This window comes from Mercenaria mercenaria, chromosome 10 (assembly GCF_021730395.1).
Source record: "Mercenaria mercenaria strain notata chromosome 10, MADL_Memer_1, whole genome shotgun sequence".
NCBI classification, from domain to species: Eukaryota; Metazoa; Mollusca; class Bivalvia; order Venerida; family Veneridae; genus Mercenaria; species Mercenaria mercenaria.
In genome coordinates, this window is record NC_069370.1 from 77272167 (window position 1) to 77286975 (window position 14809).

Genomic DNA, 14809 nt, shown 5'->3' on the forward strand with positions numbered 1-14809 from the left:
TCAAATTTTTAAAATTCTTTCAGTGTTATGAAAGGCTTGAGGATGGCTTTAATATAAAATTAACTTGTTGTCAGTCATTCCTTGCCCTTTAATATGATAATGAATAAATGTAGGTCAAAGAGTGATAAAATACTAACAACGGCATGACAATAAATAAATTAGATAAACTAAACCAGAGAACGAGAAAAAAGTCGATCTTTATTTACATATAAATAGAATTATACATGAAACCTAGAAAGCTTTACAAGAAGTGTAGGTGCTTGAATATATAGACAAAATATTTTCACTACGTTTTCAATATATTTCTAAAGCATTCATCAAATCATTCTGAAATTAATGTAATTGTGTTGTAATTACTTTATGTACAACTGATTAGAACAAATGCATGAGTGTGTATATATTAGAAATATATGTTTTCTAGCACTAATATTGATCATCTTCATTTACATCATCGTCTTCATCATCATCATCATTTTTTGAATCACCGTTAGTCATTATTTATCATCATCCTTATCCTTATTCTTATTCATCATAGTTATTCTTCTTTTATCATCATCATGATGGGTCAATATCATTCTTATTTATTTTCATCATTCTTCATCACCAATCATCATCATCTGTCACCACAACGATTTGTCAGATTCATTCATTCATTCATTTATTCATAGAATAAAGCAATTGCGAAGAAACGAGCCATAAAATATGATAGGGTTATTGTAATAGTAGCTTGATCTTGGATGCTGTATTCGGCTTGAGTGAATAACGCGTGGCGTACAAGCGTCGAGTGTCATAAGACCTGAGCCGAATACAAAATCTCAGATCTAGCTACTGTTATAATGACCTTTTTTAAATACCTCCATCTTTATTTTTGTCGTTTTGTTATCGAGCGAAATCTTTAATGTTTTATCAGTTTATTGATGCTGAAATAAAACTGAGTGTAGTTTTCGTGTACACTATTTATAGAACTGTGTTATGTCATGCTTACTAAATGAAAGTAGTCCGACAATATACAATACGAAAGGTACAATACGGATTTTTTCAGCCTGTTCTTATTTACTTGTGAAATACAACCCGTACTTTTGACAGATTGTATATAGGTATAGAGTAAAATTTGACATTCCCATGCAGTTAGTCATACTGACAGAGTAATGCGTAATCTCAATACAAGTGTTTAATTCAAAGTAAGATACTGACCTTTGTGTATCTACTATATCAAGCTATTTCAGTTTTCTATATTGTATATCAACTGCAAGTAGGTGGTTGAGAGTGGTTAAAATATTGAAAATTCGATGTATAGGAAATAGTCAAGCAAAAATCCAAGGAGAATGAGCTAATAGGAATAGTCCCTTCCAAAATTGCGGCATCGAAAAACAAAACCATGCAAGAGTAGGCTATGAGAATTTAGACGTCTAGGTAAAAACACGGACAGAGTACAGTAAATAGACAAATAGGACAAACAGACACATGTAGAAACAGCTTGGCTTTCAACAGCTATGCTAGGCATCCCATTTAATTGTGATTAAGTAACATAATTTTTAAGAGTTTTTTGGAATAAGGAATAGTGTAAAAGAGTTGATGTATATTTGTTAATTTGATATACTGACGGTAGGGAAATATTATAACATTGTGCCGCCAATGTTATACTTAAGGTATTATTTTGCATAACAATAGGGAAAAGAATCAAAATACATGCACAGCGTCCCACTTTAATTACATCAAAAGCGAAATGACCAATTCTTCCGCTTTCAAACTTACAGTGATTTTTATACTATTATTTACATTATCTTATAAATGTAAAAGCTCTGGCTATTGTTACAATTACCCCTTTATCATATACATGTACATTTTATAGAATTATCTTCACATTACCTCCACCATCTATAGAACTGAGTCAGGTCATGAATATCAATTAAAGAAAGTAGTCCGGCAACAAGGATGTTCTGCCTGTTCGTACTTACTTATGAAATACAAATTACATTTTCACAGAATTTTATAGGTTATAATAATGTGTGTATTAGAAATTAGATTACAAATGTACACTTGAGTATCTTAGATTATCGTGTACTATATATTTGCCAGTATAGAAAGTTTACTCCTTTTATAAAGATTTAATCACATTATTCTTTCGCTGTTGTTTTCGAGAAAGGTCGACTATAGTTTTGAGTACCACTTCCATCTAAAATATAATAAAAAAGTGAAGTATATTTCTTATTCCTTTAGTTATTTTTCTAAAAGGTTTTAATTAAACTTTTTGAACATAACATTTTGTTGTTGATACAAAGTGTTACGTTCTCCTGAATGCAAAATGTAGAGTTGGTAAATTTTATAAATATGCAATTTTCTATTATTCACTCTTTGACGTGCATGTATCGGACTGTTGTCCTCACGTAATTAATGGATAAAAAAATGTAATATCTTCAACAGTGGTCTGTTTCATTCTTTTTTACAGGCTCAGTCCTATTATAGGAATATTTTAATGATGCTTTTGAATCAAGAGCAAAAGCTTTTTCTTTAAATTTTTTTTTTATATACACCCCAGCGGTTATACGACTTTCGAAATAAATCACTCGGGGAAACTCAAATAATTGCCTGTTTTTCAAAATATTGACAAATGTGTTTGTAAAATGTCATTTCAAACTATTTACGTCTCATTTGAAAACTTCCTTGTATATTTTGTTGTAATGATTACACTTGAATGAAATTTAACTTAAGAATTCTTAAGATGTATATGCTGTCGTTAAGATCTAGGTTTCATGAACAACTACAGTTGTAAAATAAAAAGATGACATGTTTAACGTTTCGAATTTGTCGTTTTTTGCTTTAGAAAGCAGTTTTTATTATGTGCAAAATTTCTAGATCATAAGATATTGTTGTAAAAAGTGATAAATGATGAAGTCATTGTTTTGCATTGCAAATTAAACTTTACGTTTTTCATTTTACATCTGATTACATTTTGTGCCTGTTTTAATCCCATATTATATACAACTCGTTGTTTTAGAAAACGAATTTCTATCCAAAAAGCCAAGTAACTATACGATATTATATAAAATCTACTATTTTGATAAGAATTTTTTCTAGCGTCAAATTTTAAATTAGTACGTACTATTTATTATTTGTTTTAAATAAATAACTCTAACGTTTAATGTATAACTTGATTAAGTGGTGAATTCCCTTTAACTCTAAAAGGCAATAGATCCAGTTGATTTGTACTTATTCGCGGTATCATATGTATTGAATTATTTGGAAATCATTCCAAGATTGTAAGGCCTAGCTCAAACGTGGTCACATTCGAGTCTGGTAAAGCTTATCATGGTGTTTTGTATGAATACGTATTTGTAATGTCGAGTGACAAGTTTGTAAAATGGAACATAAAAAGTGTGTAATTTGTTCGTTTCCGTCTCTATAATTATCTTATACACCAAATAGTACCACCTTAAATAATTCACTTCCTTTTCTGACATAATTCTTTGTCTTTTGCAGCTGTTTCAAGAGCGGAAAACATTACATGTAGCAGTGAATGCTCACCAGATCCATCAAACACGACAGAACCATGTAACATCACTTCCGGTGAGTGTTTGTTCGGGTGCATTCAAGGATATACCGGACCTAACTGCTCAGTACAATGTCCATCTAATTGCTTGCAACCTCTCCAAAACAGCACAGAAACTTGCGATGCTACAACGAATGAGTGTTTACACGGTTGCAAATTAGGTTACGCCGGACCAACTTGTTCATATGATTGTCCATTGAACTGTAGGTTCTCAAGCAGCGCGAAAGGCGACTCGTGCAACACCAGTACTGGAGAATGTTTACTCGGATGTCAGTATGGTTATGCCGGACCAAACTGCACCGTTGAATGTCCAGGTAACTGTGGAAAAGCCGAGGAGTTAAACACACAAACTTGTAATGAAACTTCAAGACAGTGCCTATATGGTTGTTTGCAAGGTTATGGAGGTCCAAACTGTTCTTTTGAATGTTCCATGACGTGTACAAAATCTCCTACTAAGAACACTGAAACATGTGATATAACTGGCGAATGCTTATACGGTTGCATGTCGAGATATGCTGGTCCAAACTGCTCTTTTGAATGCCCCACTAACTGTTCGTACCCACTTCAAAACAATACCGAGATGTGTAATTACAAGACCGGAGAATGTTTACATGGTTGTATCACGGGTAGTGCAGGTCCTAATTGCTCTTATAAATGCCCCACAAACTGTTTGCTTCCAGTAACAGGTGGAAATGATACCTGTGACTCTACAACCGGAGAATGCTTGCTTGGTTGTCTTAAAGGTTTTGCTGGACCAAACTGTTCCTATGAATGTCCCGCAAACTGCACGCTTCCAGCAATTGATGGGACGGAAACCTGCAACTATACAAACGGAGAATGTCTTCTTGGCTGTAAGGACGGTTATGCTGGGACCAATTGTTCTTTTGAATGTCCTTCAAATTGTATGTTTCCATCCAAAAACGAGACGGAAACCTGTGACTACACGATAGGCGAATGTTTGCATGGGTGCAAGGATGGGTTTGCTGGACCAAATTGCTCATTTGAATGTCCTGCTAACTGTAATCTTCCATCCGAGAACGAGACTGGAACTTGTGAACATACAACAGGGGAATGCTTGCATGGCTGCAAGGCTGGGTTTGCTGGAACAAATTGCTCCGTTAAATGTCCACAGAACTGTGCCCCTTCCGACAACAGAGGAAGTGAAATATGTAACGCAACCTCTGAGGATTGTGTCTATGGATGTAAAGATGGATTTTATGGTCGTAACTGCACAAACAAATGTTCTGATCAAGATCTGTATTGTATGCGATGCTCTGCAAAGGATGATAACAGGTAGATAAAACCTTGTTATGATTTAATAGTTGCATTCCCTAAGTTAACTTAATTCGTGCAAGATATTGCAAATGTACTGGACACGAACTATTCAATGTGTCTTGAAAATTCTCCTATGGCTTAAGGTTTGATACTTTAAACTGAGTTTGGAAAGTCACAGTATACTTGAAATATAAATGAAGAAATCCGCTTAAGGTAGTTCTGCACGTTTGGATCGAAATTTTTTCTACAATGTAGAATTTGATTAAACTCTGATTTTTCAAAACTTCAGAATATACCTAGAAAATTCAGCAAATAAAAATGATAGGGTCGTGTGCTTGATTTTTTGCTAGACTGATTTGAAAATTTCGGACCTCTAGTACAGTAAAATGGTGTAAAAATACTTCAGAAAATGGGAAAAGCATGAAACTTGGTACATAACTACTTTAGGGCAAAATACTAAAAATGAGCATGAGACCCACTCCGAAAAATCCAATATGGCCGAAAAATCCAAGATGGCCGCCATATATGTATATATTTTCAAAAATACATAATATTATATATAAAATTTCTATTGACACTTACAGTCATCAGTATAATAAGCTAAAACCACCTGCCTGAATAAATCCAAACATATTATATTAACAAGAATACCGCTGTTCCAACAAAAAGAAAAAAATTGTCTCCCTTGGATAAAATGTGCTATTAAGCAGAAGAAAAGTCATAATGCATTTATATGAATCAAAATTAAGTATATAACGGTAACTGGCATATCAAGAATGTTTAAAATGGCAACAGTCCTGTGCAGAACTTTACAACAATTGTAAATTAATTAATTATAAATACATTCGAACTTCGATAACTGGAACCCACCAGGACCGACTAAATTTATTCGAATTATCGGTAGTATGAGTGATCGAAAAATATATTATAAAGGAATTTGTTTGGGATCTGACGATAGATTAATTGAAGAATGGTGTTCGAATTATCAGAGTCTGAGCAAACGAAGTTTTAGTCTGTAATGTGTATTAGTGAATAAATGACATGTGTTTCACTTTGTCATTAGTTTTCGTGACTCAGAATTTGTAAGTGTTGCTGTATTCATTTCAATTTATTTACACTAAGAGAACTAATGACACTTAATAAAACTATATAATTAATTAATTATGTTAGTGTGATAGACCATGTGAACATCCCTGGCCTGTCAGATCATCATGATTTCTTTGGGAAAAAGTCATTGCCGGTTGATCAGCGTAATCAAATTTACATTTGCATGTTCCTGTAATATTCTGTTTTTGTCAAATTGTAGCACATTGTGCCATAACAATGGTTTTATAGTTTAATGTCATAAGCATATAATGTACAGTCACTAATGCCCTGATCACTCTTAGGCAAAGACCATGAAGATTATATACTGCTTCCTGAAAATTTTGACGCGGTGGGGACGGGGATCAAACTCGAAAAGTGTGCAGTTCTAAAGTTCATACTGCGCGCTTTTAACATCCTTGCCAGGTTCTCATGGCGTCTAACACGTTCACACTAATTTTCTTACCACGCGCTTCTTCACGTCCAGTGTGTTCTTACTACATTCTTAGTACGATCAGTCAGATTGCACCTCTCGCTTACCATGCTTCAACCATATGCTTATCACCTTTTCACTGCATTCGTCGGCTACTTATAAATACTACGCCATGCGCCTCTTTTTTTTTCATTCCTTCTGCAAGTTATATTGACATAATTGTGTCTGCATCTACACTCAACAACCATAAATTACAATAAACGACGACCCCCCCCCCCCCCCCCCCCCACCCCAACGAAGACAAAAGAGCAGTCTTATAGAGAGACTGCGGTGGAATAAGCAAAAGCAGTGTGAAGGATATACGGAGGTCAAAAAGTCCACTACAAGCTGCCAGTGCTGCTGAGTCCATGATTATGTGGCAATTCCTGATGATGTTCAATACCCATTGCTGATTGAAAACGAAGTGATTGGGAATTGGATCCAGTATTCATACTCAGTTTTCAGAATCTGAACCAATCATGGTGAGAACCTGCTGCAAACGTGACATAGATGTGTTAAGAACCGAAAGGACGTATTAATAACCTTATGCGGTATACTACAATGTGGCATGCACGTAGCATGGTCATAGCACACAAGCGTATATATGTTGTAGTAAGAACTCCATTGACGTAGCAAGAACGCAATGATAACCCAATGACAGCGCAGTGAGCACGCCATGCAGCCTTTCCCGTCCGCACCACGCTTGTACTATGTCCTACTAGGTTTTAGTTACATCATTACTACGTCCTTCCTGATTAGACCGCGTTCTCACTACATTTGTTATGTACATGTCCAAAATTCGACCGCGTTCTCTACACTCATGGAGACCATAATTATCATGTTCTTATCGGAGTCTACTGTATTTCTTCTACATTGTACAAGTTCTTACTGCGTCCTGCTAGTTTTTACGACGTAGTGGGAACGTGGCTGAGTGTAACGGGGATATAAATTAAGAGCAGAAACTATCATTTCTACAAGAAAAATGTGCTCTAATATCTATTTCTGGACATTTTAATGAAATTAAAATTAAATTAAATGTGAGTACTTGAGGATTTTTGAGTACAGGTACATTCGAAACACAATTTAAATACCAATTTAAATTTCTAGTTTTAAGACGACAAATATTATCTATTTACCATTTGTACTTCCAGTTAAGCAGTCCAGTGTAAGAATAACACTGTCTTGTCAAACAAAAGTAACCAGTACAGCTCGCGCTTACCAGTGAATCAAGCTTTTAAATGCATTTTCTACATCTTCCTACAAACAAACTGTTCGTATTATATTTCTGGGGAATAAATGGAGGCTTTCGATACTCTTCTTTACAGCAAAACATGTCAAGTAGCTTGATCAACCATCTGTTCACATATAGATTAGGGCTATAATGTGCATTCCTGCATCGTCTGCTACACCTCTTGAACATACTAAAAAAGGTTGCCCATTAGGTCGGGCACCTATGGGTGTCGGGTGTTCCATCACTTTCCTAAAATTCCTAGTCAAGATAAATAAGGCTGACCAGAGAGAACTTTGATATATTGGAACCTTTCCAATAGTTTTTGTCTCAAGTACCCGAGTCTCGTACCAATAGCTCCTCAAGTGCATTTGCAACCTCGATAAAGGCTGTGGAGGAAAACGTAATTTGTCAAACGTGCTGAAATGCTCTGCACTGCCTTATGCCAGTTAACTAAAGTTGTCGACAATCTCGTGATTGTGTGTACTGACAAGAGTATCTGACATGTACCTTATTTCAGATTTCAGCTCACTGTTCAGAGTAATATATTTCACAGAATAGTTACTAAGTGTTGTCCATGAAAGCAACTTTTACATTTTCAGCCTTACTCTTCTTTGTTACACAGTTAGCAATTTATTACGCAGACATTGTGACTGCGGGTGCATAATAAGGAACATTGTTTCATTTGATCCTACTAGCCCGTCGCTATAATCTATTCTTGCATTTCGAAGTCCCAGACTGAAAGGGGTCGTTGTCGTACTTCGTGTCAAAGAAACTACAATTTTATATAGCAACTAAGTTAATTGACCTTCACATTCTCCATATTACTTACCATCTATAAACAAGGTTTCATAAAGAAGTCTATAGAATTTGCAATTTTGAAGTTATTGAAGAATCCGCCATTTGCAAATGATGGACCGACATACAGACGGACAAAATGATGTACAAGAGGAGAAAACAAGATAACAAGCATGTTCTCAATTTGTCCCTCTGTCTATGTAAAATTTCTCAAGAAACAATCTCTCCTTGTTTTGAAGAAATGCAGGATGACACTTTGTGTCATATTCGTGCACTATTTGTTGCCATAGCAACAACATTTGTTGCCATAGGAACAAATTTAAATGACATTGGAATTCTCTGCATTGCCATCTATCCATGTACCACGTATCATGAAAAATTCTGCTGTAGTTTCAAAGTTATTGCAGTATCACACTCTGCATGGCTGACGTATTGACATGCATACAGGGGCAACCCATAAGCCCCATCTGTCTAAATACTGGTAAGGGAATAACAACAATGTTTCAATATGGTGCTGTGGAGGGAATTCAAGCGAAATAATATAAATTACATATATTAAAACAAAATATTCTTTAAAATATGAAAACTACACAATGATAATATTAAACTAAGTTTTAAAGGTTAGATTTTTGCCGTTACCATGGAAACAGAAAGAAACTAACATAATTTGAATTGTTATTTTTGCATTTGATGCAAATTTAGGATTTATTTTATTATATACATTTATATTTAGTGCATTTTGGGGATGAATGTAAATATAATGACCTTTCATTAGAATCTTCTAAGGTAAATATTAAGTTTTGGCGGCCATTTTGGAAAATGGCCGCCATATCGGCCATCTTGACAGATATCAAATGGGTCCCATGAAAAAAATGTTTTTAATGCTTTAATAAACAGCTGTGCCAATTTTGGTGCTTTTCCCATTTTCTGAAGTATTTTGGCATTTTCTGTTACGAATTGATCGCACTACTCGCGCAAGTTTTCATAATGGGAGTCTATGGGAAAATAGCAACTTTCATAACATTTTCGCGAATAGAAAATTTTCCACAATGTAGATTTTAATGAAACTTCTCACAGTCGTAAACAAACATATGGCCTATAATATAGTGAAATAAAATGTATAGGTCCGTGTGCTTATTTCTGAGATATTTGGCCATGATTAAAGTGAACCGCCTATTTGAAGCAGATTTTAAGACATTATTTTGAATTATTTAACGTGTCAGATGTTTTAATATTATATTTTAACTTTAGAAAGATAGAGACTGTTACAATTCAATAAATTTATTCACAGGTTGCCTTTATTTCATACACTGATTTTCATTTCCGTACGCCGAATCCAGGCTTTATTCTATGTTTTCCGGATAAATGACGTTACGCCATCACTTCCGGTTATCAAACGTGCAGAATTACCTTAAGCCGGTGCTAGGTGATGTGAAGGTATTACATATTTTCATAACCTTTCTTGAACAGACTCGGTTTTTACAGGTTTGCTTGATTTGTTGTAATATTTCAAAGAATCGTATAGATTTTATTGATTATCTCTCAGTTTTACTGTATTTGAATTCTGCTTACTCTTAAACAGATGCTCAAGGGCATCATTATCTCGTATGAATAGACTAAGTCAAAACGAGTGTGCAATTAGATTACTTCGCTGCGTTCTCTTCTCCTAAAGGATCTTGTAGATTTTGTTCATTAATCAGATTACCTTCATGGATCTACAAGCATATAATAGTTTTCTTCTTTTTTTCCTGTAAACACATACTTCCGCCCCGTCGTGTATAAAATGTCAAAGTGTTTATTGTTTTTTTTTTCTTCGTTCTCAAACTTTATAAATAGGTTCAAAAACATTAAAGTTAGTTTATAGTTTACTTACGTTTTTGTCAGTGACGTAAAATTATCAACGTTATTAGAGAAACATCACAGTCTAGAACAAGGCTAAAATATCCATTTTTGCATAATATTTACTTCTTTCACCGGATCCGCCAGTGTATCACGTTTTGGACGTACATTTATTTCGGCACAGATTGACATCCAGTTTATGCGTCTTGTTTCTTTTATTATTACCTCTTCTTGTAGCACAAAACACGCAACCTATTCCATTATAGTATGCTTTGTTGTATCAGCTACCAACACTAGGCGCACTATCCCCCAAAATGTACGTACTCGCTACTCCCTATGTTAACTCCTCTATATATGAAGTCGGCGGCGATTCAATTTTTGTCCAGAACCGTGAATGTATAAGAATCTCGTGTAACATGTGCGATTGTTGTTTTTAGGAATCATATTAATAATTTCGGTAAGTACTAGTCGGTATGTTTTGTCTAATTACCGAAGACTTTGTGTGAAAAAGTTTGAAAGCTTGTCATTTCGTTCGTACTCATCCGTACCCGAAAAAGTAAACGGCAGAATGGTACTTCGAAAATGTATTGGAATCGTAAAGTCATCAAATATGAGAGCAATACATTTAGCTGTCGCGTGACGTTTTTATTTTTATGCAAGAAGAGCAACGATTCATGTTTTTCTGTATTAACGTCTGCAGAAGCTCTTTGGATTTATTGGTGACCTCAACTCTCAGTAGAATTATTCACGATCATTTGTTCGAACTAATCTGTATGAATTGTTTGAGTGATATACAATTTTAAGCAGTATAATGACGATCTCTATTCACCAGGGAAACGCAGTACTCGCCATAGGGTTCGCCTTATTAGCTGCGGCAAACGTTATTAAATCCATCACTGTGTGCGAAAAAATAGAAATGTGTAAACGACAGATCAAGGTGAAAACAGTAAACTTAGTCTGAATGTTTGCTATAACAAAATTTCGGGCAAGCTAGTTACTGCATTATCTTCGGTGAAAATATAGGTCTCTGGTCAACTTCTAAAAAGGCACTGTTAAAATTTTTTACTGGGTCTATATGAAAGCAGGTCTGTCGTGTGGTATGTATAAAACCTGTATCGCTTGTCCTAGGTCAAAGCATATATAGAAAATACTCCTTTATGCCGCATTTTGATTAACCTTATCAGAGTATTTACACAATATACAATGTACAATAATTTGGAAACTTGATCATCTGGGCTGAAAATTAGGTCACTATGTAAAAACATAGAAAAACAAGAAATATCTTTAAAAATGATGGTCGGCGAATTGTAATAAGGAAAGAAGTTTATGAATTTTTAATCTAACATTCATCTTTCATCTAACATTTTTCAAATTGCAAAACTAAACAGCCCACTTTAACAATTTAAATGGTTCTCTTTTAATTTTTCGCAAAGGTTTCGTAGGGTTGCAATTTTTTTTCGTTTATCCTTAGACGAATAATTACAGCAGTAGTTTGATGAAGATTCATGAAGCGGTTCATGAGAAGAGGTCATTAAACGTGTTTATATTTTTAGCTAAATTGGTCCCTATCCCCATTTGTAACAAAATAGCAGGAGACCTTACGATATTGTTACACATCGAGTTTTATAAAAATCCATTACATTTTAGTGGTTAATGCGAAGAAAGGCATATCTACTTTTAGCTATAGTGGTCCCTAATAGGGCCCAAATTCCTATATATATATAAATTTGGAAGAGGACCTTATAATGATGCTCCAGACCAAGTATGACAAAGATCCACCAAGCTGTTCATGAGACGCTGTATAAAGGCATTTCTAGTTTTAGCTCTAGCAGCCCCTAAAAGGGGTCAAATTTCCCAGCTGAACAAAGTTGGCTGCGGGCCTAATAAAGATGCTACAAATCTAGTTTGATTAGAATACATGAGAAAAAATCAATTAAAGGATTTTTATTTATTATTTTTATTTATTTCTAAAATAGGCCAATTGATCCCGCTTTAACAAATGCATATTCGCTATTCATGAATCTTTGGACAATGACGTCACACCTATAAAAAAGTGAAGGTCAAGCAAAAGATACAATTGTAATTATTTCAATATTTCAGTTTCACAAGCAAAGTTTGACCGTAGTCAAAACACATAGATAAACTGTATGCAGCGTACGTTCATTTCAGTGTAATGAGATTCAGTCATTATATAGCATATACATAATAAAAAAGATTTCAACTGAGTTCAATATTTGCATACCATACTAAAGAAAACTATTCATATATAATAAATCAGTTAAATAATTTATAACAAATATATCAAAGCAAACAAGTACTCATTTTAATATGCAATCTGAATAAGTCACAAAAGCAAGAAACCTTTTCATATACAGACGACAATTGTAACAAGGAAAATCTTTTAAAAAGCACTTCTCTACATAAAAGACTCTTATCACACCCTTATTCATGTGATACGCAGACCGTATTCAGCTCTTTCTTTAATTTGATATATGTTGGTATTTGAACAGGTTTTTATCATATATATTAAACTTACTTATTATGTTGAGATATATCAATATTCTTGCTAAATATACTGAGCAAAAGTTACCTTTACAACTGTGAACAGCGTCGTTTAGGATAAACGTTTTGTCTATATTTCACTCAGCGTAGCACAATCAACAGAGTGAAAGAAATTGACACTCGTCCAATCAGGCAGAGTGTTGCATAAATCTTCCATTTTGATAAATTATCTATAAGGTTATAACACACTAAATAGCCAGCACTAGATATTCTATATAAAAATGACAAGTTTTCACAATGCTGCAATACACACCTAGACCCATTTTAAATTTCTTTAACTTACATTTTCTTGTAGAGCAACATTTATACTGTAAAAATATCCAAAGAAAGGTAGGGGTCATGTTTGATGCAAGAAAAATATTTCTGGTCAAACGGACACACCGTAATTTTTACACTGAAATGACAATCACAAGTTTAGGGTAGGGGTGTATGAATAAATTTCACATGTTAAATCTGTTTGGCGTCTTTTTTCAACATGCAAATGCTACCAGTATGTCAAGTATAGCCATGCAATATGATTTCAACCAATATATAACAATGATTTCAAGGAAAAATCCTTCTTACAGCAAAAAGAACTGAGAACTATTTGAATCCGCCATTATGCGACTACCATTTTTTCATAGGTGCTCAGGCTATTTAGTGTCTGTATGCCTATATGGAAATATGAATTTTTTAAAGCTTTTTTGCTGTCTATGTGAAGTTTTATCTATACTCAGCTTATAAAACAAGTTTCAGCCCAAACAAACCAGCAGTTTTCTCAAAATCACAATTTTTGCACACCATCATTTTGTCCAAAGACTGCGGTTTAAGCCGTTAAATTTAGCTGAATCACATATAGTCATTAAACGCTGTTTGTTTGTTTTTTTTCAAAAAACCCGTAAGATATTACATGAAATATACCACCAGCAAGTGCGGAATAGACAACCACACTGAAAAAAACTTATAATTATGCAACTGCTATAAAATATAGAACAAAATTAGTGTTTAGTGAATTTTTTTTGTTTAAAAAAAGCTTATTTTTCAGTAAAAAATGGGAAAATTGTCTTTTTTTTCATTTCTGATGCAACAATACTGCATATTTTTGCATTCTATAGCTAAAGTCATATCTCATGGCCATGGTATTAAGTTCTCTCCAACTATTCATGTCAAAATGTAACTAAAAAGGTGTTGATACTGCACACCTGGTCTCTGCTCAAATGGAATGAAATGGTATCTAAGGATATTACTAAATATCTTCAGATTTCACACCACACAGATGATGGAGATTCTAAAGGTCATTCTGGTGTAGACAAAGGTCAAGGAACTAAAACTGTGCACTTGAAAGATGTGAGGCACCTAGCAAATTCTCCAAAAAGGCAAATTAACCGGGCACCATTTAATGACAAAATGTTCCGTGGTAAACAAAAGTCTAGTCTAATACCTCGGGCGGGGCTATAATTGACCTTAGGAGGATAATTTGAACAATCTTGGTAGAGGACTACTAGATCATGCTACATACCAAATATCAAAGTCCTAGGCCATGTGGTTTTGTACTAGAAGATTTTCAAAGTTTTCCCTATATAAGTCTATATAAACCATGTGACCCCCGGGACGGGACCATATTTGAACCTACCGGGATAATTTGAATAATTTTGTTAGAAGACCACTAGATGATGCTACACACCAGATACCAAAGCTATAGGCCCTGTGGTTTTGGACACGAAGATTTTTAAAGTTTTTCCTTTGGTTGCCACGGCAACCAGAGCTCTACTTGAAATTCAATTCTTTGAACAGTCTTGAAAGGGGGCCACCCAAGGATCATTCCTGTGAAGTAAGTTTGGTGTAATTCTGCCAAAAGGTTAAGAAGACGATTTTTTAGAATTTGTCGACGGACGACGCACGACGGACGACGGACATCAAGCGGTCACAATAGCTCACCGTGAGCTAAAAAAATGATATTTCAAATACCAGTAATTATCGAGGTATTACACTCGTAAATGTAATGGCAAAAATATTTTCTCAA

General features: G+C 34.5%; 1 protein-coding gene across 1 annotated transcript in view; it reads left to right on the forward strand.

Annotated features, from left to right (window-relative positions):
- LOC123561072 (uncharacterized) overlaps positions 1-14809 on the forward strand; it is a 97718-nt gene that overhangs the window by 13236 nt on the left and 69673 nt on the right. The window contains exon 2 of the mRNA XM_053516549.1: positions 3481-4843. Coding sequence (XP_053372524.1) covers positions 3481-4843 — 1363 coding nt within the window. The remainder of the gene's footprint in view (positions 1-3480; positions 4844-14809) is intronic.